The sequence below is a fragment of the Passer domesticus genome, chromosome 2, assembly GCF_036417665.1.
Source record: "Passer domesticus isolate bPasDom1 chromosome 2, bPasDom1.hap1, whole genome shotgun sequence".
Lineage (NCBI taxonomy): Eukaryota > Metazoa > Chordata > Aves > Passeriformes > Passeridae > Passer > Passer domesticus.
The window spans coordinates 107,350,668-107,373,609 of NC_087475.1; the positions used below are offsets into that span (position 1 = coordinate 107,350,668).

Here is a 22,942-nt window from a genome sequence, read left to right on the forward strand (position 1 = left end):
ATGCTGCTGCAAGGAAAGGCAGGAAGCGTTCTCTTTTCCCTGTGAGGAACCCACGGCTGCTGCTGCTGCTTCCATGGGGGAAGGTGCTCCGTGGGGCCTCGTCCCGGTGAAACCAGAGAAGGGGTCTGCCAGGAGCACGCCCGTGGCTGCGTGCCCACCGGTGCCGCCGCTGAGGTGTGGTCCCTTTGTCTGTTGGCTTTCCGGCAGCAAACGCAGGAGCCCCCTTTGCAAACTCCGTGTTTTACAGGGAGTCCCCCTGTGGCGGATCTGTTTTACAGGGAGAGCGACTGCAGGGGAGCGTCAGGCGGTCGAGGATGGAGTCTGCAAATTGCTGCCCGTTTTATTCTGCCTGTCGTACGTTTTGTTTGCAGATGATCCTCTGGCATCTGTGAGAAACAAGCGAGCAGACACACGCAGCACTCCAGTGTCTTGGAGAGGGAGCTCTGGACTCAGAGAATGGAAGCCCTGAGTCCTTCTGACAATTCTTCCCACTCGCTTTTTTGGAGGTTTCTGTGCTCTTGGGCACCTATTAAGCTGGTCTCCAGCCTGCCTCCTTGGGAATATACCTGGTTTTGCCTTCTTTTTTTACCTGGAGAGTAGCTGAAGGGCCAAGTGAGGTCATGCCAGTTTGAGTTAACAAAGAGCTCCAGTTTGCAGTGTATAGTCCATACCACACCATTTGCACGTGATGTTTAAAGCAACTTTACATCTGTTTAGTAAAACATCAGGAATGCCTAATGCAGAGGACAAACTTAAACTGCTCCAAGCCTGGCTTTTAATTGGATAAATCTGTGGTTTGGGCACACACTTGCTTAGTGGAAATCCGTCACATTTGGGTGCTCCTGTCCCCTGGCTCCTGCAGTAGATGTTGCTCCTTTCTTGGCTCTGGCAACAGAGCAGATGTGCCTGCTCAGTGCCTGCTGCAGTGGGAAGTCCAGCTTTTCATGGCACAGCAGCTGCAGGAGGAGGGCCGTTCTGACTGCAGTGGCCGTGTACAGACCCTGCTGGAGCGTCCCACTTGTCAGGGCCTGCCTGCCGTGCCAGCAGCCATTTCCTCCTCTCTCCTGTTCTCCTCAGCCACCATGTCAGGTCCTGTGCGTGCAGCCTTTCCCGTCTTGCACCTCTCACAGGCAGACAGGGTGAGTGCTGCAGCCCGGCTGCTGCCCCGGGAGCAGGAGCCGCGTTTCTGCAGGAGCGAGAGTTGCCACCCAGCGTCTGTGAGCTGCAAGCGGGCACAGGAACGGCATCGGCGTCCCGGGCAGCGAGCCATGCCAGCCTGCAGGCTCTCAGTTTGATTGCACTCTCAGAGAACAGGTGCCTCATCCTTTAAGAATACACCAGATTTAATTATACCACTTCAAAATGTTCTGTCTTAGGTGAGGCTTTGAACATGTCCACATTAGCCGTTTATGGAGGTGTGATAAGACTGTTTTTAAATGGATTGATTTACACTGGTGACATTGCTAACAGGCCAACCACGTTATGAAAAGCCCCAGCTTTTGCGTTTGACCTTCTCTCTTTCCACAGAAATATTTTAGGCTTTGTGTGTGAATTTGTTTCCAGCTATCAGGCCTCATTTCCCCACCTGCCTCACAATTCAGACAAAGCTTCTGAGCAGCCCTGATCTATGGCAAAGCAAGTCCTGTATTCCTGCCTGATTCTGAAGCTGCTAGGGACAGCAATGTGATTGATCCCAGAGTGGCAAGTTCAAAGTGCAGGTTTTAGCAAGGAGAAATTTACCAGCAGAGATGGAATTAGACAGACTGGGCATTCCTACTCTAAACCATTCAGTTGCTTGTAATTTTTATGATTGGAGCTGAAATGTTCTATTCTGGCTGTCTGCCTACATCTGATTTTTTTATAATTTTTGTTTTCTTTTTAAATATGGCTTCAGCCTGTACATTAAATCTACTCAGGGAGAAATAAAAAAAGGCAGAGCAAAACATTTTGGATTTGAGTGTTAAAGTGTACGTTAAAAAGAACAGTCTTTTGCTCAACTGCTTTGGAGGAGGAAGCTGAAACCTATGAAGGAGAGCTGTCCTTACGTCAGAGCTACACTACTCACTATCCCCATAAAAATCCATGCCAAATTTTGATCAATGATAAGCCTTAAAAAAAAAAAAATCCATTTCACACATGCTCTGTAGGGACATTTGAGATTTTCCCTGTGTAGTTCTTCCAAGATCTGCTGTCAACACTGTGTCACAAAGGTGGCATAAGGTTTTGTGAGTGCCAGCCATCTTGTGTAAGGACCCAGCCTCTGGTGACTGCTCTGGGCCAGGCAGGGGAAGGAGGAGCAGCTGAGTGAAAGGAGAACAGCAAGTCCCTTGGGGAAGGGAAACATGGAGAACAGATCAGGGCCAGGAGCTTTATGATACTGTCTGTTGTGAGGATAAAGCCAGGAGTTACTGGAAAACAAAAGGATGGAAGTGGGAGGAAAGAACCTTGACTGGCTGAATAACATGACTAGATGGAAAATCAGAGTGCATGGGATTATAGAAGTCAAGAGTGATTGCTGTAGTGGAAGCAGGGCCTAGAGAGAGGGAAGACTATTTGAAAAAGCAAGCAGCTAGTCTTGGGAGCTGTGGAGAGAGCAGCAGCATTGGAGCCAGTGAAACGAGGAGCAAAAGAGGAGCTAAAAATGGTAGGAGGGGTGTAACAACACTGGGTGCTGGATGTGGAGATAGGAAAGAACCAGCTGTGCCAGGCTCATTAAGGAACCAAAGAGCAGGAAGAGCATTCAGATAACAGAACAAGGAGACTTGAGGCAGGGGGGTGGGCAAGGAGCTGGCCAAACAAGTACTATTGTCCATCTTCTTCTAGGGGCACAAGCAAACCTTTAGGTTCTTGCATCTCCTCATTGTTGAGTCATGATTCAGGAATCCTGAGGCTGGCAGCACTTCTATCCTGAAATGTTGAAGGAGAGAAAAAAAAAAAAGTAAGACAGAGGGGATCCTACAACAGATTCCAAGCTGTCATTCTCCACAGGAAAAAAACACTAATCAGTTAATCCTAAAAAAGATCTGATTCCTTCACTGGCCCATATATGACATCCTGAGACCATCTTAGGGGCAAAAGCATCCCTCCTGGTCCCAACATCCTCATTTGCTTCCCTTCCAGACTCCTTGGTAATGTCACAGAGACTGGACCAAATGAATGAGGACTGTCTATTTTAAAGTCTGTGCCTAACAAATCCACAAATCCTGGTGCTTTTTTTGTTGTTTTGTTTGTTTTTTTCTTTTTTTTTTCTTTTTTTTTTTGTTTGTTTTTTTGTTTTTTAGGAGGGGTTGAGTAAGCAGACCTGATAGAAAGCTCTTTATATATAAAACGGATAAGGTGCTCCCAGCATCTGTGCTCTACCTCTTCCTAATTCCTATGTGCTCTGCTCACTTCCACTTAAAGTTTCCATACCTGCCCTTCACACTTGCTTGCTGCCCAGGCTGTAGGGGGTTTCACCAGACTTGCTGATGGGCAGGAGACAGATCTGGATGTGGTTCATCCAAAGTTTGTTGAAGGCTGTGAGATTCTTCTCCTTTACCCATCTTTTTCAAAATCCATGAAGCCACAGAGGGTGAAGTGGGACAGGCTGAGAGTGACTGAGCCCATGAGGTGTGCCATTCCCAGACATTTGTCTGTCTCTACAACAACACCTGGTATGTTTGCTGACAGATGCAGTCACCTAGACCTGAAGCAGAAACAAGAATGACATTAAGAAACTTCCCAGAGCAGCACATAGGGGCAATGCCAGGTGTTAAAGTTGTTCTTCAAGTCTTGTGTTATCATATTTTTAAAAACAATTCTTTAGTCAACAGCCAAATATACTCCACCAGATACCCAAAACAAAGACATTGCACCTTACCAACAAAGTTTCCAGTTTACCCTGCCCTAGTTGCATGTGCAGGCAAGTGGAACCTCTCTTTTTGTAATTTGACCCCTTTTATGGATGCTCAAGCATTTTCTTCCCCTCTCCCTGTCCCTCCCCTCTCCCCCACCTCCTCTCTTCCTGGAGAAGCTGTGGGAGCAACAAAATATAAGAAAGAGATGCTGACTTTCCTTGACCAGCCTTCTCTTCAAAATTATACCCTGGAAATAATTCCCTCATCTGTCTGGGAAAGAAATTTGAGATGGATTTGATGCAGGCTTGGTGCAGGACAGTGAGACACAACTGCAGCCAGGAGCGACACAAGATCAGCAGGCTGTAAGCTCCAAATGGCTGCAGGTTCAGACACAAGCAAGGCCCCATCCGCTTCCAAAAGCATCCATCACTGTGGCATGAGTCCAAGGAGATGAGACAAAAGGCCATTCTGGACATTTGCCGTGGCATGCAAGCACAGAGCCCGTGCTATGAAGATCCTGTGTTCTTGGTAGGGTCACTGTGCTGTCGATTTCTCAAAATACTCCTCTGGTAAAGAGCACAAGCATCTTCTCCAATAGCTCTCAGAGCCTTTCCCATTTTTTTCAGGCTTTGTTGCAGCCTGATGTCTCATAGGCAGCCTTGGCAATTTGAAACATAAACCAGGACAACTACCCTCTGCAGTGCTCTGCTGCTTCCAGGAGCTTGGCATGGGGAAGAGCTGTCTGTCAGACTCCGAGATCCACACCCACCACCCTGCTCACCCTGACAGGCAGGAAAAGCACTACAAAGCTCAGGCAGATCAAACCATCAGCGCTGAGGAAGTTGTTTCTCAGGATCACTACTACCACCCCCTGTACTAAACACAAGCCAGTATGTAGAGAAACGCTTTTTAAAAATTAAATTATTTTTTTATTTTCTTAAGTTGGTGAAGGCTACCCCCTATAGAGGGCTGCGGAAGTCAACCCAACGACAGAAATAAAAGGGTGAAAAAGGCAGGCACAATCAGCTTCCTCCCGTGTTTCGGTGTCCTTGGGAAATTGCTCTCCCAGCTGAATGACATTTTTGGTGGAGAGTCCCTCAGGTTTTTGCAAGAGTAGTTTTTCTTAGTACTTTCAGATTGCATGTCCAGAAAATGGCATGACGAAGGACAGCATGGAGGGAACAGAGAGCACAGGGTCAAGTTGGAAGAAAGTGAAACAGAGAATTGTATCTATGACAGGGCCCTCCAAAGCTTCAAAAATAGCTCAAGTGATGAGCCTGACCATTTCCCTTTGAAGCATTGATGTCACCCTGCCTGTGGCCATGATCCACTTACCAGACTGACGATATATTGCTACTGGCAGTTACTCTGAAACTAAAGTCAATAAATACCATTTCTAAATTAAGTAGCCAGAGAATTTTCCTATTGCTTCTCCTATATTTAATTCTTCCTTGTCCAGTAAGTCACGGTGTCTCACCCATTGCCATAACTCCCTCACCATTAGAAAGTACAAAATGCAGGATGACAGAATGGCCTATGTCAATTTTTGTCTGCCTCATCCTTTTACTTTCTAAATTCCTCAATCACATTACCTCTGACTAAGATGGCATTTCCCCCTTGATTACAGCTGTGGGCTCTTTCACTAGATAATAAACTTCATGTAACCAGCCACAAGATCCACTGATGTTTTTCTCTCACTGTATTTCTTCCTGAATAATTCCCCACATCACTTCCCTCCTCTGGAGGCAGGTTCTTTTGGAGCACCAAGTGTGCTCCTTGGTGGTTCAGGTTACATTCCAGATGTGCAAATAAGGCGACCTGGTCAAGAAGACAACCTCCACTTCCCAGGCCAACAACAAACGCCTTGCCACCCTTTGCAGCATGACCCCAAACAAATTGGCTTGTGGCAGCACAGGTCCTTTCCCTGCCTACAGATTGTCACCAATAATTTTGGCAAGTGCTAATGAGGCATCATTACTGCAAAATATCTCCCCCATGTTTCCCAGCTGCAGGTCTCCCATGGCATGTGTGCCACCCCCTGGCTCCGTATCCTGGGCACACAGTGCTGCTCTCAGCAGCTGTACTGCAGGGACTGCTGTCCCTCAGCCGTAGCAGCATGTTTCCCCAACACTTCTCTCTCTTTTTTCTTTTTTTTAACCTCCCTGCCGCCTCTGAATAGGCTGTAACTGGGGACTCAAGCACACTGAAATTATGCAAATCATCCCACCGGGTTTTTTGTAATGCTAATTATATCAAATGCATGCTCATCAATGAGAATGTCTAATTCCCCTTGCTCATTATCTAGATGTCACACACTGATATAGAAGCATCTGAAAAAATTAATCTCCTCATAACACAGTATTTGTGAACCCCTTGCCACCACCTTCACAGCTCCTGCCTTTGCCCCAGGACCCCCAGGTGATACCGGGTACAAGCACATGCACCAAACTGTCCCCAAAACCACCACTCCTTTGCTCCTTCCCATAGAGGAAGGAAGCCTTATCATGAGGCTTTGGTGTTTGATTCACTTAGGTCTTGTGTTTATGACTTAAATCAACAGGAGTGACACGATGGGTATGTGCTATACAGCACTCCAGAAAGTGGCATCCGTAGTTCAGAAGATACATTTTAGCTACTAAGTTTCCTGCCCATAAAATAGTTAATAATACCTTATCAGCTAAAGGGCCTCCTGAGAATGACGTTAATTCAAATTTATAAAGCCACTGGAAGTGGGGATGGTAAACACTACAGAAAAGGAGAAGAAGAAAGGAGAAGACCAGGAGCCCTGTTTGCAGACTGGAGCTCACATATGTGTGATAGACAGCTGATGGATTTGTATACAGCATATGAAAAAAAAAACAACAAAAAAACAAAGAAGGGGATAAAAAGTAAAAGGCCACTCTTTTTTTCTCTCTATGACCGATGTTCTTCCTACCTGGTGAACAAAGAAGGGACATCGAGGGGAAAACAATCTGTCATTACGTAACGAAGGACAACCGTGGCACCTACGCACAAGGAGTCCAGGAGGGGAAAAGTCAGGCTGGCATGCGACACCTTCTGTGGGATTGTGCTTTCATTTACTGAAGTGCTCCCTGAATGTGTGAGTTCAACATTTCCCAGGTTCGGATCAGGTAAAACTCTCAGGAAGACCGTGCCACGGGCTAGATTACTTCCAGATGTTTTTTTAATTCTGTTCTTAACGCCTTACGGGGATGTTACTATCCTTACAACAAAATTAACTCGTTTTCTCTCCTTGCTCCCAGCGAAGAAGCTCTCACACATTTACTTACCTCAGCTTTACAGCTTCTTGCCTTTATTAACATTTCTTTTTTTCTTTCCAAATTGCTTTTCTCCCGCAAGCTGTGCGGAGCTGCTTTGCCCCGGTGCATCTCGGAGGGGGCCGGTGCTGGGGGAGCGGACACCCCGGTCCGTGTGCCCGGAGCCCCTTGGGGGTGCCGCCGGCCCGGCCCGGCCCGGGGCGCCGCCGGGGGCCGCTGTTGGCCGCGGAGAGCGCGGGGCGGGCGGGGAGCGGGGCGGGAGCGGAGCCGCCTCCGGCCGCCGCAGCACCGCCTCCCTCCCCGCCCCCCCCTTTTATTTTTTTTCTTTCCTTTTTTTTTTTTTTTTTTTTTTTTTTTTTTTTTTTTTTTTTTTTTTTTTCCCACATGGTGTTAGAAAACCTCTTTCATCATCACCCGGAGGTGAAAAATTTGATCCTCTCCCTCTACCCCTCGCCCTCCTTGGGAGAAAAGTTCTTCCTTGTTCCTTTGTGTTTCAGGGGCTCCAGTGGAGGAGGGCTGGCTGCCCGTGCTTCAGGGGACAGCGGATGCAGCGCAGGGAGGTTTTCAGCTGCCATCGGAGCTTTGTCGCTGTCACTGTCTGAAACAGGTAAAAGCAGTGACAGCTATGCCTGACTTTAGTACTTGCAGACTCCCAGATAACCTCGAACAAAATCACCAGCACAGCAGGTTCTTCAGTGATATTACATTATTTCTTCTTATTTTGCTTGGGAGCCGTCACTGATCGCGATCTCGCTGCTCAAGATGCTGTGCAAACCAACCAAACAAAAAAAAAAAACGATCCATGCCTAAAGATCTCTCCAGTGTAAGAGCAGAGACAGTGGGAATGTGGGAAACAATAAGAGACCCTGAGCCGGGTTTGGTCAGCAGGATGTACAGCAGCAGCAGCAGCGCAGCGGCAGCCTGGCCTCTGCCGAGATGCTGTTAGCACTGCAGAACACACGAGTTCGCAAAAAAGGCTTCAAAAGCAACACACAAAACGTGAAGCTTTCGCTTCACTCAGCCACAGGATCAAGGACTCTGCAGCTGAAAGGCAAGCAGGGTATGCAAAATGTAATCCGAGCAAGAACAGCTCCGGGAGGGAAGGATAATAAAAAAAATGCCTGGGATGACAGATCAGCATCTAAAACACAAGGTCAGGGAGCCATACAATTATTTAGGCTGGAAGGACCTCTGGAGGACATCCGTTTCAACTCCCAGCAATGGTGGGGGGGAGTGGAAGGCAGGATGTACCTCCCAAGCTCAAAGCAGGCACAGCTGAAGTTGCTCAGGGCATTTGTAATACAAAATACATGTTTTGTTGTAGGGATACATCTAGTGGTGGGAGGCACACAGCCAGTACACAGTGGAAGGAATAAAAACAGTAATAAAAGCAATTTGAAGATAAAGTCTGGCTTGTTCTGGGACTTCTGAAACATCTTTTCAAGCCAATTTACAGAACTCAGAGTATCAGAGGGTTTCTAGAAAGTATAAAATACATTTTAATAATAATAGTCAGGATTAATAGTCATAACAATACTTTTATATATTAACCAAGTAGGGAACCATTTCCAGAAGCATAGGCCATATCCATTCTGGAAGTCAAAAGAGTTGAAATCCTAATGTATTTGTACATTTTGGCAGATACTGTCTGATCATACAGAAGGAGTGTTCTGTGCACCTTTGCCATCTCTCTGACCTTTCACTTGTTTAGTCTTACTTGATCAGGAGACATTTGTTTAATGTTCACATCTGCAAATGACACGAAGTACAGGGAAGTAGTGAATGGCACCTTTTACCTCTGACATACTTAACAGGAATACTAATTCAAGAGCTATCACAGTAGGATGTAGAGGGTCACCTATACAGGTTGAAAATACTTTGCTAAGCTTATATTCCCATTTAATTTTCTCCCTTCTTGAATACCATTGCTTCACATAGCTCCTGTTGTTCTGAACAGAAGCTTTCAAGTGGTTCTGTTTTGTATCCATCATACCCTAGAACTTTCAGATTTGTTTGTCTGGGTTTTTTTATACACTGACTAAAAAGAAGCCATAAAGCAAGATAAGGGTGGAATGACTCATTTCACTAAAAGACAGCACATACATGTGCTATTCCTTATCACCATGTGATGGAATAAAAAACTCCTGAAGCTTACAAAGCAAAAATGCGGAAGCAGAAACTTAGCTAACACCCATTCTCTCTGTCAAACATGAAAAATATCCCAAATCCCCTCTAGAATCCAAAGCAATTACATGTGACTAGAATCCTCAAAACCAAAACTAATGCAAGCTGAAAAAGATTGAATACCCAAAGGGCAAAACACAACAGCCCACACTGGGCCCACAGCTATCTATATGTAACAATTAAGGAAAACCTTCAGAACCCCAAAGTCAGGAACTTTTCTGCTGCGTGTAACATGACCAGCAGCCCTCTTTATTGTTAAACCGGTTGATGAGATTCATTAGGAGATCAGCTTTGCAGTCATTTATAATTTAGTCAAAATATTTGAGCTAAAATTTCCTCTGCTGGAGGTGGAATATTTATTAAATGTTCCAGGTAAAAATAGTTCCACTATTTTCAGGAGTGAAGCTACAAGAAAAGATCATGTTTTCTGGTGTGCTTTTTGAGAAGTTGTGTGCTGTGGAGGATACTGTAATTTCAGCAGAGGAGCGGCCTCTTCCAAAGGTGTGGCATCTGCCAGCTGTTTTTCATTCATTCTTGGCAAGCTTGCCAAGAGAAGACAGAGCCACACTCTGCTCATAGTGGCCCTGAGAAGGCACAACAGCCATGACTTGCAACAGTCCTGGTGAGCATTAGGAAAAGCCTCTCCCCAGGGCACGTTTCAGCACTGCCGTGGGTACCTCAGCAAGCTGAGGAATCCTCATCCTTGGAGGTACTCAGAGTTCACCTGGGCAAGGCTCTGAGAAACCTGAACTGCCTTTGGGTCCCACGTGCATCCTCTCTGCTCCTGGCTTTGGCTGTGTGACCCTGGGGACAGGTCAGAGGCAGTGGAGCTAGCAGCCTCTTCCCTCTGATGACTTTGGGGAGAGTTTCCAGAAAGCTCTGCTGGAGCCTCAGCCAGGACTGGCCCCCTGCCCCAGGAGATGCTTTTAGGCTGGTGCACTTGCCCTTGGCTCCTGTCTGAGGAGTCTGGCTGGTGCCTGACCATGCAATCTGTGGATCTAGACCCATGGATAGGCTTCTTGGCTTGACCCAAGACCTGCCTTGTCATGATGGACTCATCAGGCAATCTGGACTGTGGCTTGCCTTGGTTCCTGCCTCCAGACCCAATCCTGATGCTGACTTGACTTCTTACTTTGACCTTGGACCTGCCCCATCACCACAAGCTTGTGTGATGATCTGGATTCCCAGCTGAACCTGGCTGTCTGTCTATACCTGCCTTTGTCTCCTTCCCTTGCTGGCTAAGCCTCTTCCCCTGCCTGCCTTGTTACATGCCTGGATCTCAGCTCTTGTATTCCTTCAGGGAGCTGCCAGCCCTCACCTCCCCCAGCAGCCTGCTGTGAGCAGGCAGCCTCAGTAGAGACCTCCAGAGGTCCCTTCCCACCCAAATCTTTCTGTGAACTTGTAACAGCACTCCAGCCAAGTTAAAAGGAAAGAAAAAAGTAACTTCTCTGTGCAGGGAAGAAATCATAGCTCTGAAGCCATTGCATTGATGGTGCAGGTGCATTACACCAGGGAAAGGAGAAAGAACCAGAGGGACAGGGACAAGGAAAGGGGTCTAAAAAGAATGAAGGTGGCAGAAGGTTTGAAAATGGGCAGCAGTGCATCTGCTGTAATATCACTCCGTTATCCCATAAATCCCAGGACAAAAGGGTCGCAGAAGAGATGCACACAGCTCTGTTTCCTCTCCAGTTACACTGTGTCACTGTGTCACATTCATGGCAGTCCTTTAAAATAGGAATATCTACTGCCCTGCAAGCCCTCTTCCACCTTTCTCCCTGCATCTCTTGGGCACCATTAAATGTTCTTCATCTGCAATGGATTTCAAGGCTGCTGTGCTGGTGATGCATGGGCTGAGCAAGGGGACAGAGCTGGCTCACACAGGGAATATGTCTCACAGGCAGGGGGTGGCACAAGGATGTCTCTGCGGAGAGGCTCGTCATCTTCTACAGGTCTTCCTGAAGACCTGCTTCTGCAGTCATCTCTCATAAAAGAGAGGGTCTTCAAGGCAGACTGCAAAAGTGGATTTAAAACATGGTATCTCCTAACACCAACCCGTGATGTATTACAATACATTTATTCCCACAGCAGTCATGAGGTAGGAACTTGAAACCAGATTTATTGCTTATTGAGAAGTCTAAAAACTATAAACCTTAGCAGTCTGGACTACATTTCTTGTCACTTTCCCTGACCTTTCCTTTAACATTAAGAAAAACAGAACCAAACCACTGTAATGAATCCACTCCAGAATAGCCTGAGACCTGCTGGAAGCCACAGAGAGGCTGTTTTGTAGTGCAATTGGAAAGGCAACCCTTGGCCATCAGCAGGAGTGAAAAACTGGGGCTTCTGGCACTGCCTGTGTACAGCCTGATCTTGCTTCTGGGGAGATTTATAGGGCTTTCACATACAGTGCAGCCTGGAAAAGCATGTACAAACAGTGCAAGCAAATACATCTCACCACAGCTTCATTCTCTGACATCATTCCTTTTCAACAGTGAAAATCACACAGACCCGAAATCAGTCATCCTATATAGGGGCCAGCAACAAGAGAGTGCAAAGCACTAACATCAGCATGAGCTTCTGACACGATGACAATATTGGTATCCTCTCTTTTGTTCTGGGGCCATTGGGAATGTAGTTTTTTAAAGCATGCTAGTGTTTCCCAAGCCATTTTGCTTTAGGTAAATGTATAGCCATTGTGCCATGTGCGTGTGTTTACAGCTGCAGATTTGACATACCTCCTGAAGATTGTTTTGCTAAGGTCTGTGATTTTCTATATAATTAGGAACCTATTTTCTGCAAGATTACTGAAAACTCAGCTATTCTCCTTGACCTCAACAAAGCTTACTAAACGCTTCAGTTCTTTTGGAAAATTAAGATACTCATTTAGGTGTCCTGTGCTGGACCTGTGACTCAGATTGAAACAGCTGGTCAAAGGTTTTCCTCAGTCACAGCTAAATTCACTTTGTCAGCAGTGAGTACTGTATCTGTGTTCTGTTGATCCCCAGAACTGCCTCAGGCCATAGTGCAGCCAGGAGCTACTCAGTCAGGATGGGCTTGCTACAGGAATTCATGCTGGCCAGACCTAGACACACTAAGTTTGTTTCAAATCCTTGTTCCCCACTCTGTTTCCTGTACCAAAAGAGTCAGGTATGACCATGTCACGAAGGCACCTCTGTTTATTCAAAACAACCTTTCATCCTTCAGCTTTGCATCATCACGTTCACCCACAGAGAGTCTGCTGTGCTCCCTCAAACAGTTTGCTGCATCCCACAGGCTTGCTGTAGTTATTGCATGTGTGACTCTGCAATGGTATGGCTTTCCTGGGCTTAAATCTCCGAGTCCTCAATGGGGCCATTCAGGAACATTGCAGTAGGAAGTGATGGTGAGGATTCATTGGGACGGATAAAGTTCTCAGATGGGAACAGTTTTACTTTAGACACAGCATGGTTTCGGGCTGACTTACACTCCACAATCTGATGCTTAAGCGTTCCCATCTCTGAGTCCCAGGCTTGTCCCCGCCGCAATTTCTTGAAGGTGTTACGGAAGCCCTCAGTGCTGAAGTAGTAGACCAAGGGGTCCAGCATGCAGTTCATGCTGGCAAACATCATCGTTATAATTAACGCCTGGCGCACCGAGGCCTGCGTTTGTTCCTCGACCTTCATCACCCGGGCCTTGATCATCCCATAAACCGCCAGGGTAGTGTTGTAGGGCACGAAGCAGATGATGAAGATGACCAGATTGACCAGGAGGAGACGGACGGTCTTCCGCTGTCGCAGGGTCTTTGTCTGGCTGGGCTGGCAGAGCTCCTGAAAGATGCGGATTGAGCAGTATGTCACAGAGCTGAGAGGCAGGAGAAACCCCAAGATTTCAGCCAGGATTACCAGGGGGAAGAGGTTATTCTGCCACATGTTGTCGCTAAAGCTTTCAAAGCACAGATAAATGGTCTGGTTTTTTACTTTACAGTGGTTTTGCTTGTGGACTATGGCTGTGGGGATGGAGCCCATGAAGATCACAACCCAGACGATGAAGCAGAGGAGCTTGGCCACCTTGGGGCGCCGCAGGTGCCGCCAGCGAAGCGGGTGAACAATGGCAACGAAGCGATCCAGGTTGACGCACATGAGGAAGAGGCAGCTACCGTACATGTTGATCTGGAAGACTGAGCCAGAGACCTGGCACAGGAAGCTACCAAAGGGCCAGTGGTGGTTGGAATAGTAGTAGAGTCGCATGGGCAGAGAAAGTGTGAAGCTGAGGTCACTTATGGCCAGGTTCAACATGTAGATCATCACTACAGACTTCAGGCGCAGGTATCGGACAAATATCCACAGGGCTACCACATTGAGTATCAAACCTGTGATGAATATCAGGGTGTAGCCAGGCATGAGGAGGTGGTGGTTGAAGGTGTAATCCTTGCATGTCTGTGATGTATTGGATGTATTGGATGTATTGGATGCTGACATGCCCAGCATGGGTCAGGGAATGCTCTCACAGAGATGGCTGAGCCTGGTGATGGGCTAAGGAGGCACAAAGAAAAGTGCTGAGGGAAGTCGTTCCCCTCTGAGGAGCCACGGGCAGGTCATTCCTGTCACCTGCTGCTGGGAGGTAGATGAGCAATATCTCTCTTGGCTGGCACTGCTTTGGATTGCTGGTCTGTGGTCATCTGGCACGGATGGTAATGTGAAGTCTGCTTCTGCCCCCAGTTCAGCAATTCTTTCCAGTGGTTATGAGGTGACAAGGCGATGGAGGATCATTGCCAGCTGTCAGTACAATTCCTGGTCAGAGTGGGAGACCAAAACAAAAGAGTTTAAGTTAGAGGAGGAAATCTCTTGAAATGTTAAAATCCCACCATGGTGGCTTCTGCAGTAAGAACTCACAAAGAAACCAGAGGATGAGGGAAAATGGACACTAGAAATGTGAATAATTACATGGCAGAAGAAGACAGAGCACAGAGAAGGTGGTTGTTGTACAGAATCATTTATCACTCAGCCCCAGAAAATGCACTTGGCTTTGATCACTGCTGAGAGCACATGAATACAAGAAAGGGACACCACAAGCACACACGGGAAGCAGTTGAGGCAGCTCCAGAGAAAGAGAAAGAAAAAGAAGAGAGCAGTGTTTTGAAGGAAAAATGCTGACTGGAAGGAACTTGAAATAAAAATAGCACAATACTGTTTTATATCAGAGAAAAAGGACTTTGTACATCCACTTCAGATAAAAAAAATTACAGTACAGTTAGACCTGACTCCACCCAAGCTCCTTTTCTTACGTAAAACAACACACACAGACCTCAGTTCCAGTGACTCCAAGGTCCTTATGTTTCTTACATTCATACAGTTCCTTTGGTGTCCTTACTTGCATGGGACCAGTGGTGCTTATTTGGATTGTATGTCCTCATTCTGCTGCTTGAAGCAGCCCATATCCCAGAAAGAGAGCAGCACAGCCACAGAGGGAAACACAATAAAAAAGGATGTGCCATGGGATTCATGTGGACAAACTTCAAAGCAGTGTGAGGCTAGTAACCACTCTGGGTACTAACAAGCAGCGCTGTCCAAACACTGATCAGCTGGAGTGAGCCCAGTGGAAGGCCACCAAAATGGTCTGGGGGCTGGAGCACTTGTGCCATGAGGAGCTGCTGAGGGAACTGGCCTTGTTCAGCTGGACAAGAGAAGGCTCCAGGTGATATAACAGCAGCACTGGAGTTTGCACGGCAAGGTTTTGGCAGCTGGGAGAGCTATAGGTGTGGTTCTGTGAGAGTGTGCTAGGAATTTCTTCTGTGTCTGATATAGCCAGTGCCAGGAGGGACCTGCTCCTGGCCAAGGCTGAGCCCATCCGTGATGGTGGTAGCACCTCTGGGAAAATGAAAGGGAAAAAGCTACTGTGAGGCAGCAATTGCAGGCAGTGAAGGAAAGTGAGATATGTGATAGAAACAGCCCTGCTGCAGACACCAAGGTCAGTGAAGAAGGAGGGGAATGAGGTGCTCCAGGCACCTGAGCAAAGATTCCCCTGTTGCCCCTGGAGAAGACCATGGTCAACCCATGCTGGAGCACTCTGTTCCTGAAGGACTGCACTCGTGGAGGGGACTCACACTGGAGCAGGGATTGGGTTACACAGTTCCCCACAGCTGTTTGCAGGGACCCTCATAAGAGTCCATGTAGACTGTGATTTACTTCAGAAGGAAAGTGGAATTTTCTGTCTAGAGAACATCTTTACATGAAGTTGATATTACTCGGCAACTTGACAGGCATGTCATGCATGTCAGACCTTCTGGATGGCATTGTGTGTCAAGGCACAGATCCAGAGAGAATCTGCTGCACACAGAACCGTGTGCTGACCTCACAGAGAGGAAGAGAATCATTCTGCTAACAACATGTTAAACAATGGAAGTGGAAACCTAATACAAGAGTGTAGACAGCTACCAACTTGCCCATCCTTTTGTGTTGTTGTGCAGGTCCATCACCAAAACAGGTTTCTTAGGGAAACTTCTACTGGTTTATCAAACTATATCTGAGTGGATTCTACCCTTCCTGGTGGATGAATACTTTGCATGAATTCTTGTGCAAGTTTGGAGTATAAGATAAGCTGACAAGGCAAAAGTGCAAGAATGTTGTTGGTTTCATGCTTCAAAAAATCTCAAGGAGGAGCATCATCAGTGGTCAAAGGAGATGACTGTCCTGCTCTGCTTTGCAGTGGTGCAGCCTCACCTGGAGTCCTGTGTGCAGTTTTGGGCACTATAAAAGAGACATTTAGAGACTGTGCAAAGGAGGGCCATGAGGATGGTGAAGGACTTTGAGGAGAAACTGTGCGAGGGGCAGCTGAGGTCACTTGGTCTGTTTGCTTGGAGAAGAGGAGACTGAGGGGAGAGCTCATTGTGGTCTACAACTTCCTCAAGAGGGGAAGAGGAGGGGAAGGCACTGATCTCTGTGCTGACCAGTGACAGGTTCCAAAGGAATGGCCTGGAGTTTTATCAGGGGAGATTTGGGTTCAATATTAGAAGAAGGTTCATCACCCAGAGGGTGGCTGAGCACTGGAACAGGCTCCCCAGGGCAGTGGTCACAGCACCAGGCCTGACAGAGTTCAAGAAGTGTTTGGACAACGCTCTCAAGCACAGGGTATGATTCTTGGGATGTCCTGTGCAGGGCCAGGAGTTGCGCTTGATGATCCTTGATGATCCTCATGGGTCCCTTCCAAATCAGTATATTCTGTGATTCTGTAATTCTAGGAGAATATGTCAGCTTTTGCTGGAGCAAACACCCTGAAATGAATAGCAGACTGGTCAGACCTTTATCCTGATGGAAACAAAGTTATTGAGACTGTGATTTAGTGAGTGACCATGACCTGCTGTAACACATGTACTCAGACAAGCCAGATGTCAGGTGAAAAGGACTTATCTCTACAGACAATGTGTTTTTTTTCAAGCTTTCCTGAGGTACTCAATTAACAGATCTAGAGATTATAATATGTAAGCACAGTCCATGCTGTGTCAGGCTTTCTACCACTAATATTCCATCTCAAACTGTGAGGGTGAAGGGATTATGTTAACAACAGTACAATCATGCAGTTACACTGCCTCAAGTTGTCTTCCTGCTTCCAGAACAAATTGTAGCCCAGGAATTTCTTGAGCCACAGGTGACCTAGTTGTACTCAGTAGGCCTCAGGGAACTTCTATTTCATTGTGGTTTTTTCAGTCATTTTTTTGAGTTGATGTAAAATTTACCATCTATATTATCCAGTGCCAGGAGTGCCAAGGAGTTCCCCAGCTTACTTGTGCCCCAGATGAAGAATCACTTCCATATAACCATCTCTGATTCATCATCTGCTAGATTCAATTATTAGCTTTAGTGCTGGAACAGACAGGGCAAAACCCATCCCTATCCACCTTCATTTCATGGCTGATAATATTGTAAATATCTACCACATTCCCACTCAGCAACTTTTTTTTTGTTTTGTTTTGTTTGTTTGTTTGTTTTGGTTTTTTTTTTTTTTTAGGCTAAAGGGTCCTTGTCTTCATAGTTTTTCCTTGTAGAGAAGCTGTTCTGTACTTTTGAACATCCTTGTTGCCCTTCTCAGCACTTTTCCACTTCTGCTGCAGCCTTTGTGAGCCTGTGCTGGGGTGCTGAAAACATGCAGTGCTGATAGTGTGGATGCACTGAGCTGCGTAGGTGTAGATCTCATTTGCAAGTGGTAATGGCCAGTTCAGTTTGCTTTTTCCCATCACTTCACTAGATAAAATTTCAGCTGTTAGTTTAAGTCCAGTCACTCACACTTCTCTTAAGCTCTGCAGTTTTTCGCAGCCAAACTTCATCTTTTTAAACTTGAATAATTTTATGTCTCCAATAGATTTGTTATTTTATTATTCATCCCTCATGAATAAGTCAAACAGTCCAAGCCCCAGCACAGGTGTCTGACAACTCCACTGAGAAAAACAACCTTCATTCTCTGTCCCTTCTTTTAGGCACTTTTTATCCAGGCAGGAACATTTTCTTTACATTTTTTTTAAGTACCATTGGTGAGACCGCCTTTGAAAGCCTTCTGGAAATCCACATGGGCCACTGTTCACATGCTTATTGAGCCCTTTAAGGAAGAACTGTGGGAACAGCATCTCTTTATAAAAGGCATGATGACTTTTCCCCAGTAATTAGATGTGACCGCATGCCAATTGATTTTTTTCTTTATTATAGCTTCTACTAATTTGTTCAGCAAAACCATCAAGCTCCCTGGTCTGAAACCCCCCAAGAGCCTTTTCTTAAATTGAGTCTGCCTTTAAGAGCTGTTTTAAGCAAAGATTTCTCTGGCACAATTAGTCAGGTCTTCCACCCTTCAGTTATTTTTGACCTCTGTGGTAGGAGCCGTGTGGTTTTAGACACTCTTTCCTTCATCTTGCTGCTCCGTGGTTGATCCTACTACTGTTTTGACCAGACACAGTCCTTTTATGAATTTCCCATAAAGAAAGTTTCTGCTATGGAAATCTCCCAGGCTTTCATAACTACATAAATACCAATGAAAGAGACCTCTTCATTGTTTTACCCTCCATCAGGTTTTCTTTCTTTTCTGAGTGGTCTTGCCTTACATACTCTAAACTTTCAGCCTTCAACAGTTCTGAACTGGCAGCAAAGATCACTGAGAGCAGAAAATAGACTGGGGTTTTGAGAGGATTTTTTCTAGTGGGTAGATGGAAACACAGAAGAAAGAGTCTGCTGTGGTCCTGGTATGGAAGTTGAGCTCATAGTCCCAGACTTGCCATAACAGATACAGTGACCAAGACACATGAGAAAGGAGATGTATGCAGACACAGTCATTGCAAAGATAAAGTTGTAGGTGTGGAGAGTTTAACCAGTGAGCTTTGGAGGTTCTGCCTTGACTGTCCCTCTCTGAAAAGGAAAGCTAGGGTAGGTAAAGCAGGCTGGCAGCAGGGAGACTGATTATCCTTGCTGGTTAATGTCTGAGAGTCAAAAGGCATGTTCCTTGTGGCTGCCTCCAAAAGAACCCCAAGTACTCATTGCTCTGCACAAAAGCTGCCAAGAGATCTCAAGCCACCCTCTGTGTAAGGAGGCAGTGGTACCACAGCTGAATAACCCCCCTCCTCACAACAAGATGCCCTATTTAAATCCTGAAGAAACTTTCTCTTTGGTGACTGACCTTATGTGTCCCAGGAGGTAGAAAAAGCATATTTTCCCTCTTATTTGAGCCCCTGAATACCATCAACTTCCAAGACTGTGACTTCCAAAATTAGTGGGATTTTGATTTTTTTCATTTGTTGGGTGAGAAGCCCTAAATATACTTTAGGTCTAGGACAGGCAGGCATGCCCTGACATGGGATGTGTGCCTGGCACCTTGCTGCCTGGTCCTGAGAATCCTCTCTCTCCTGTCTCACTAGGAGTCATGGCCTCCAAGCACTACAAAAATGATGAAGAATCTGAGTATGGGACTGAAAAATGAGGTGGAAAAAGAGAGATGAAAAAATACTAATGAGGATGCTGCAGGGTCAGTGTTTCTTGTTAGTGGCTTTCCACTAAAACCATGGGGAGTTTTGTGGCTCCTGTGAGAATGCAGAGAGCAAATGTGGCATTGGGGTGCAGAACTTAAAACACAAACTGCATGAGCTCGCTTACTCGTTCTGAAATCAAAGAGGAAACAACAAAAATGTGTCAAACCTCAGAAAACATACCCGACTTTACTCTAGAAATTGGAGATATTTTTTTTTTAATAAATGTGGGTGCCTTTTACCTGTTGTAGGTGATATTCAAGCCCCACTTTTCATGTGTTTTTCTACGCAAGAAATTAGTTTTTTGTGAGGATTTGGTTAGATTTTGCGAAGACATTAAAGCCTTAGGATGGCTTGTTGTTAAAGAGAGACACATGATATAAAAGCTGAGACCTTTGTATTTAACTCATGAGGTTTGATCACACTGCTATTGCCTCCTCCTTAGAGATGCTACCCCTCTTCACCTCCTGAGGGTCCCGTGGAAGAGGGCTGCCACGGTGGGCACCTTGGCAAGTAAGCTCTGCAGGCTGCCCGTGCTTTCAGTATCACAGGATCCCAAGGAAAGCCTCAGTCTGAGCAAATACAGAGATGTGCCTTGCACCCCTAGGTCCACGGGGCCACTGACCGGGGGCAGATGTGCCGCAGTGCCTGGCAGCACAGGGCAGCAGCGCTCGGGGACCGCTGCCCAAGGTGCCAGACCATCCGGCTTCCAGATGTGCCCGCTGCCTTACCTCACTGCTGGAGAAGAGCCAAGTGTGGATGCTGGCTGGCTTGCTGCTCCTTGTGCAGAGGTCTCGATCCGGGCCCCAAACCCACAAAGCACCTTGGACTGAAACAGAACCAGGCGGGCTCTTCATCCAAATCACAGCTGTCCCCTACCGTGCTGCGGCTGATTCTACATCTGGCATGCTGCAGTATGTCTCTTCTCCTTTCTCACTTCCTGATGCACTTCTGCCTGGCTACAAAGCATGAACTTTGTTATCAAGGGCTGATAAGCTAAACCACATCCTACAAGAGCAAACGCAATCATGAAAGAAGCAGTACCCAGGTGTCCTTGCAACTGAGAATACCTGCTCTGGGTCATAGTGCCAAATATGTGCTTGTCTTGCTAACTCAGCCACCCCCAGGACTGACAGAGGGGAAATAAAACGTCCCTCTCCCCAAAATATTGCTAAACAGGAGGTAGAAGTGAAAAATGGGAAGCGAGAGCCAAGTTGATTTAATTGCTAGCCTGCACAAAGACTTGGAGTCCTGTCACTCCCGTGGTCTAGGGGGCTTTGGGATTGAACTCCTGCCCGGGGGCCCAGCTGTGCATCGCTGGCATGTGGCAGGATCCCAAAAAGAACCAGGCTCCGGAGAGGTGTCATTATCTGTGGCAAGCAAAGGCATGTTTACCACGAACCTCAGTCCCTGGTGTTCAAGGCTACAGGAGGCAGAGTGCTATGAAAGTACAAGGGCTGATTTACCAGCACATCTGTGACCTGGCACTGCCACGTGTAGCTGGGAAGGGAGCTGCCCTTGTGCAGAGCCCATCTGGCACTCTGTTGCTTCGAGTCCTATTTCTGCTTTGCCAGTCTCAGCACACCTGGAAGAAGACACAAGTCATGGCGACACTCCTAATCCCACTGTCATCCTGCCCCAAGAACAGCTGCCCTGGGAAGCTGCTGTGGGCTCCCTTTCTCTGCAGCCCTTGCCTGCTGGTGTTTGATTTTCTCATTCCCTGCCTCCCTTGTTCTGCTGTTACCGACTCCCCATTCAGGGAATGACACACCAAGGGATATATATGCTCCTGCTGATCATAAATCCTTGGAGGGCACAATAGCACCCGAACCACTGAGCTCACCCTGCTTCTTCTCAGTGCCTCTCTTTTTTAACCAGACCCCTTTTCTCACTTGCTAGTTGCTGGGATCTTTGTTCTCATGGCTTTTTGTGTCTTTTCAGTTCCCATCAAGGTGTTGTTACTGATAAAAGCTTGCAGATATGCCACAGGGGGTGTCCTTTGCCTAAGGAGTGTCTGACACATCCTCTAGGAACTCCCCCCTCCCCCTGCAGCCCTCACCCCTCACACACATGAGCACACACCTGGCTGAGCCCGGCAGTCCTGGCTTTTCCATGTGTGAGAAGACAAGGACACAATGGCAGCCAGCCCAGCCCATGAGCCCCACAGCATCCTCACCCAGCCAAGTTCACTCACCTCCCCGGATCTCGGAGCCCCAGCCCAGGAACTCTGTGTCCCCTCAGCCGGGTGGGCTCACACATCAGCCCCTCGCTGTCTCTTGGAGCCTCAGCTCGTGGGGAAGAGCAGCTCAACCCCCGGCGTTTCCTCACCGCTGTCTGAGCGAGCAGCAGGTAAGACCAGATTACTGGGGTGTGTGTTGGAGGCTACACCCTGATGCTGCAAATCCCAACATGCCTGCCACCCCGCAGTGCGGGCTCCAGAAAGTAGGAGCAAGGAACCCAGCAGGAGAAGGGATGCAGGCAGCTGGGAAGGCAAGGAAAGAGGTGAAATGCACGCTACAAGAGAGAGGCTGCTCAGGTCTGAAAGGATGACTGATGAACCACAGTGCTCTTCAGACTTCTTTGTGCAGCAAAATATGGGAGAGCAAAGGGGTGAATCCCTTTATGGAAGCCCTGCTTCACTTTCTGAATGATTCAGACAGGAAAAGCAGAAACTTGTGGCTGCAGAGGAGTTTTACCTTCCAAGGTGGTGGGAACACCTGGGACTTCCCAGGTTGGCTGGGGAAAATGGCAGTCCTTTGTCCCGGGACATTTCAGCTCCCTGGTCACACAGCTCACATTTTCCTGGGCTCCCAGGGGCTCTTAGGAAAGGGTTGCCCAATGAGAAGGGGGCAGCCACTCTGTTGTGCCTCCTAGGAGAAGGTCAAGGGCTGATCATGGGGAAGGACAGACCATGGGGAAGAAAATGAGGGAGGTGAAGGGAGACCTGCCAGGGAAAGAGTTAAGAGAGGCAGGGAGCAGCTGGGCTGTGTCTGTTTGCTGCAGCTACGTGGGCTGCAGGGTAGAAAAGAACAATCTCCAGCCTGGAGGAGGCAGATGAGGGAGTGTCTTCAAGAACAGTGGATGTGGATGAGGGAGGCAGCAGGTCTTCCCCTCTCTGCTCCCATGAGCTGTCACTGCAGGGAAACTCTCTGTGTCCCCAAAAAGGTCTGGTGACAAAGCAGTGAAGAGCTGGTGGGTCTGGCAGCAGCTGCTTGGTGCTTCTGGCTGTTCTTGTGTGGAAGGCTCTGTCTGCTGCTGAGCAGGTCTTGGGCTGCCTCCTGCTGAGGAAGTGACTGGACTGTGGAGGAAGGCAACCACACATCTCCTGACAGGATGGCACAGGAGAGGGTGTGACACAGACGCTGTCCCCTCCCCAGCCGTGTGAGCTCCCTGTGATGGATGCCCACCCCAGAGCCTAGCTCAGAGCTCTCCCACCATGCTGCCCAAGCTGTGGCACTGGTGTGGGTGACCTCGCAGGGCCAGCCCAGCAGGGTTCTGCAGGCTGCAGGGTCTCTGATGCTGGCAGGCACACCTGGACAGCCCACGGTCACTGCCAAGGGCTGGGGCTCCTCCTGCTTTGCAGTGCTGGGCTGGAGCTGATGTGAAAGCCACTGTTGGGCAGAGGCTGTGGAAAGCCACAGAAGGGGATTCACGCAGCTGCAGCT

At 47.5% G+C, this 22,942-nt stretch overlaps 1 protein-coding gene and 3 long non-coding RNA genes across 13 annotated transcripts; 2 read left to right on the forward strand and 2 right to left on the reverse strand.

Annotated features, from left to right (window-relative positions):
• Window positions 1-1,686: 1,686 nt before the first annotated feature.
• Window positions 1,687-7,299, reverse strand: LOC135294758 (uncharacterized). The gene is made up of 3 exons (XR_010356805.1): window positions 7,127-7,299; window positions 3,412-3,685; window positions 1,687-2,907 (listed from the first exon to the last, which is right to left on the reverse strand). It is a non-coding gene; the product is annotated as an uncharacterized LOC135294758 (long non-coding RNA).
• LOC135294757 (uncharacterized) lies at window positions 3,681-7,925 on the forward strand. The gene is made up of 2 exons (XR_010356804.1): window positions 3,681-6,967; window positions 7,612-7,925. It is a non-coding gene; the product is annotated as an uncharacterized LOC135294757 (long non-coding RNA).
• A 3,461-nt stretch (window positions 7,926-11,386) lies between these two features.
• LPAR5 (lysophosphatidic acid receptor 5) lies at window positions 11,387-21,339 on the reverse strand. Of its 10 annotated transcripts, none has more exons than XM_064410426.1 (3): window positions 20,744-21,339; window positions 20,009-20,236; window positions 11,387-14,067 (listed from the first exon to the last, which is right to left on the reverse strand). In XM_064410426.1, the coding sequence occupies exon 3, from the start codon at window positions 13,762-13,764 to the stop codon at window positions 12,625-12,627; it is 1,140 nt and encodes a 379-aa protein (XP_064266496.1). In that variant the 5' UTR covers window positions 13,765-14,067; window positions 20,009-20,236; window positions 20,744-21,339; the 3' UTR covers window positions 11,387-12,624. The 10 variants fall into 10 exon arrangements, with proteins under 10 accessions (XP_064266496.1, XP_064266502.1, XP_064266495.1 ...); XM_064410432.1 differs by lacking the exons at window positions 20,009-20,236; window positions 20,744-21,339 and adding exons at window positions 14,582-15,144; window positions 15,522-15,539; XM_064410425.1 differs by lacking the exons at window positions 20,009-20,236; window positions 20,744-21,339 and adding exons at window positions 14,582-15,144; window positions 15,381-15,512.
• Window positions 15,687-16,915, forward strand: LOC135294760 (uncharacterized). The gene is made up of 2 exons (XR_010356807.1): window positions 15,687-15,760; window positions 15,983-16,915. It is a non-coding gene; the product is annotated as an uncharacterized LOC135294760 (long non-coding RNA).
• Window positions 21,340-22,942: the final 1,603 nt, after the last annotated feature.

Excerpts from the sequence above, each read along its gene's own strand:
- LPAR5 (XM_064410426.1), bottom strand. The coding sequence starts at position 13,764 with ATGCTGGGCATGTCAGCATCCAATACATCCAATACATCCAATACATCA.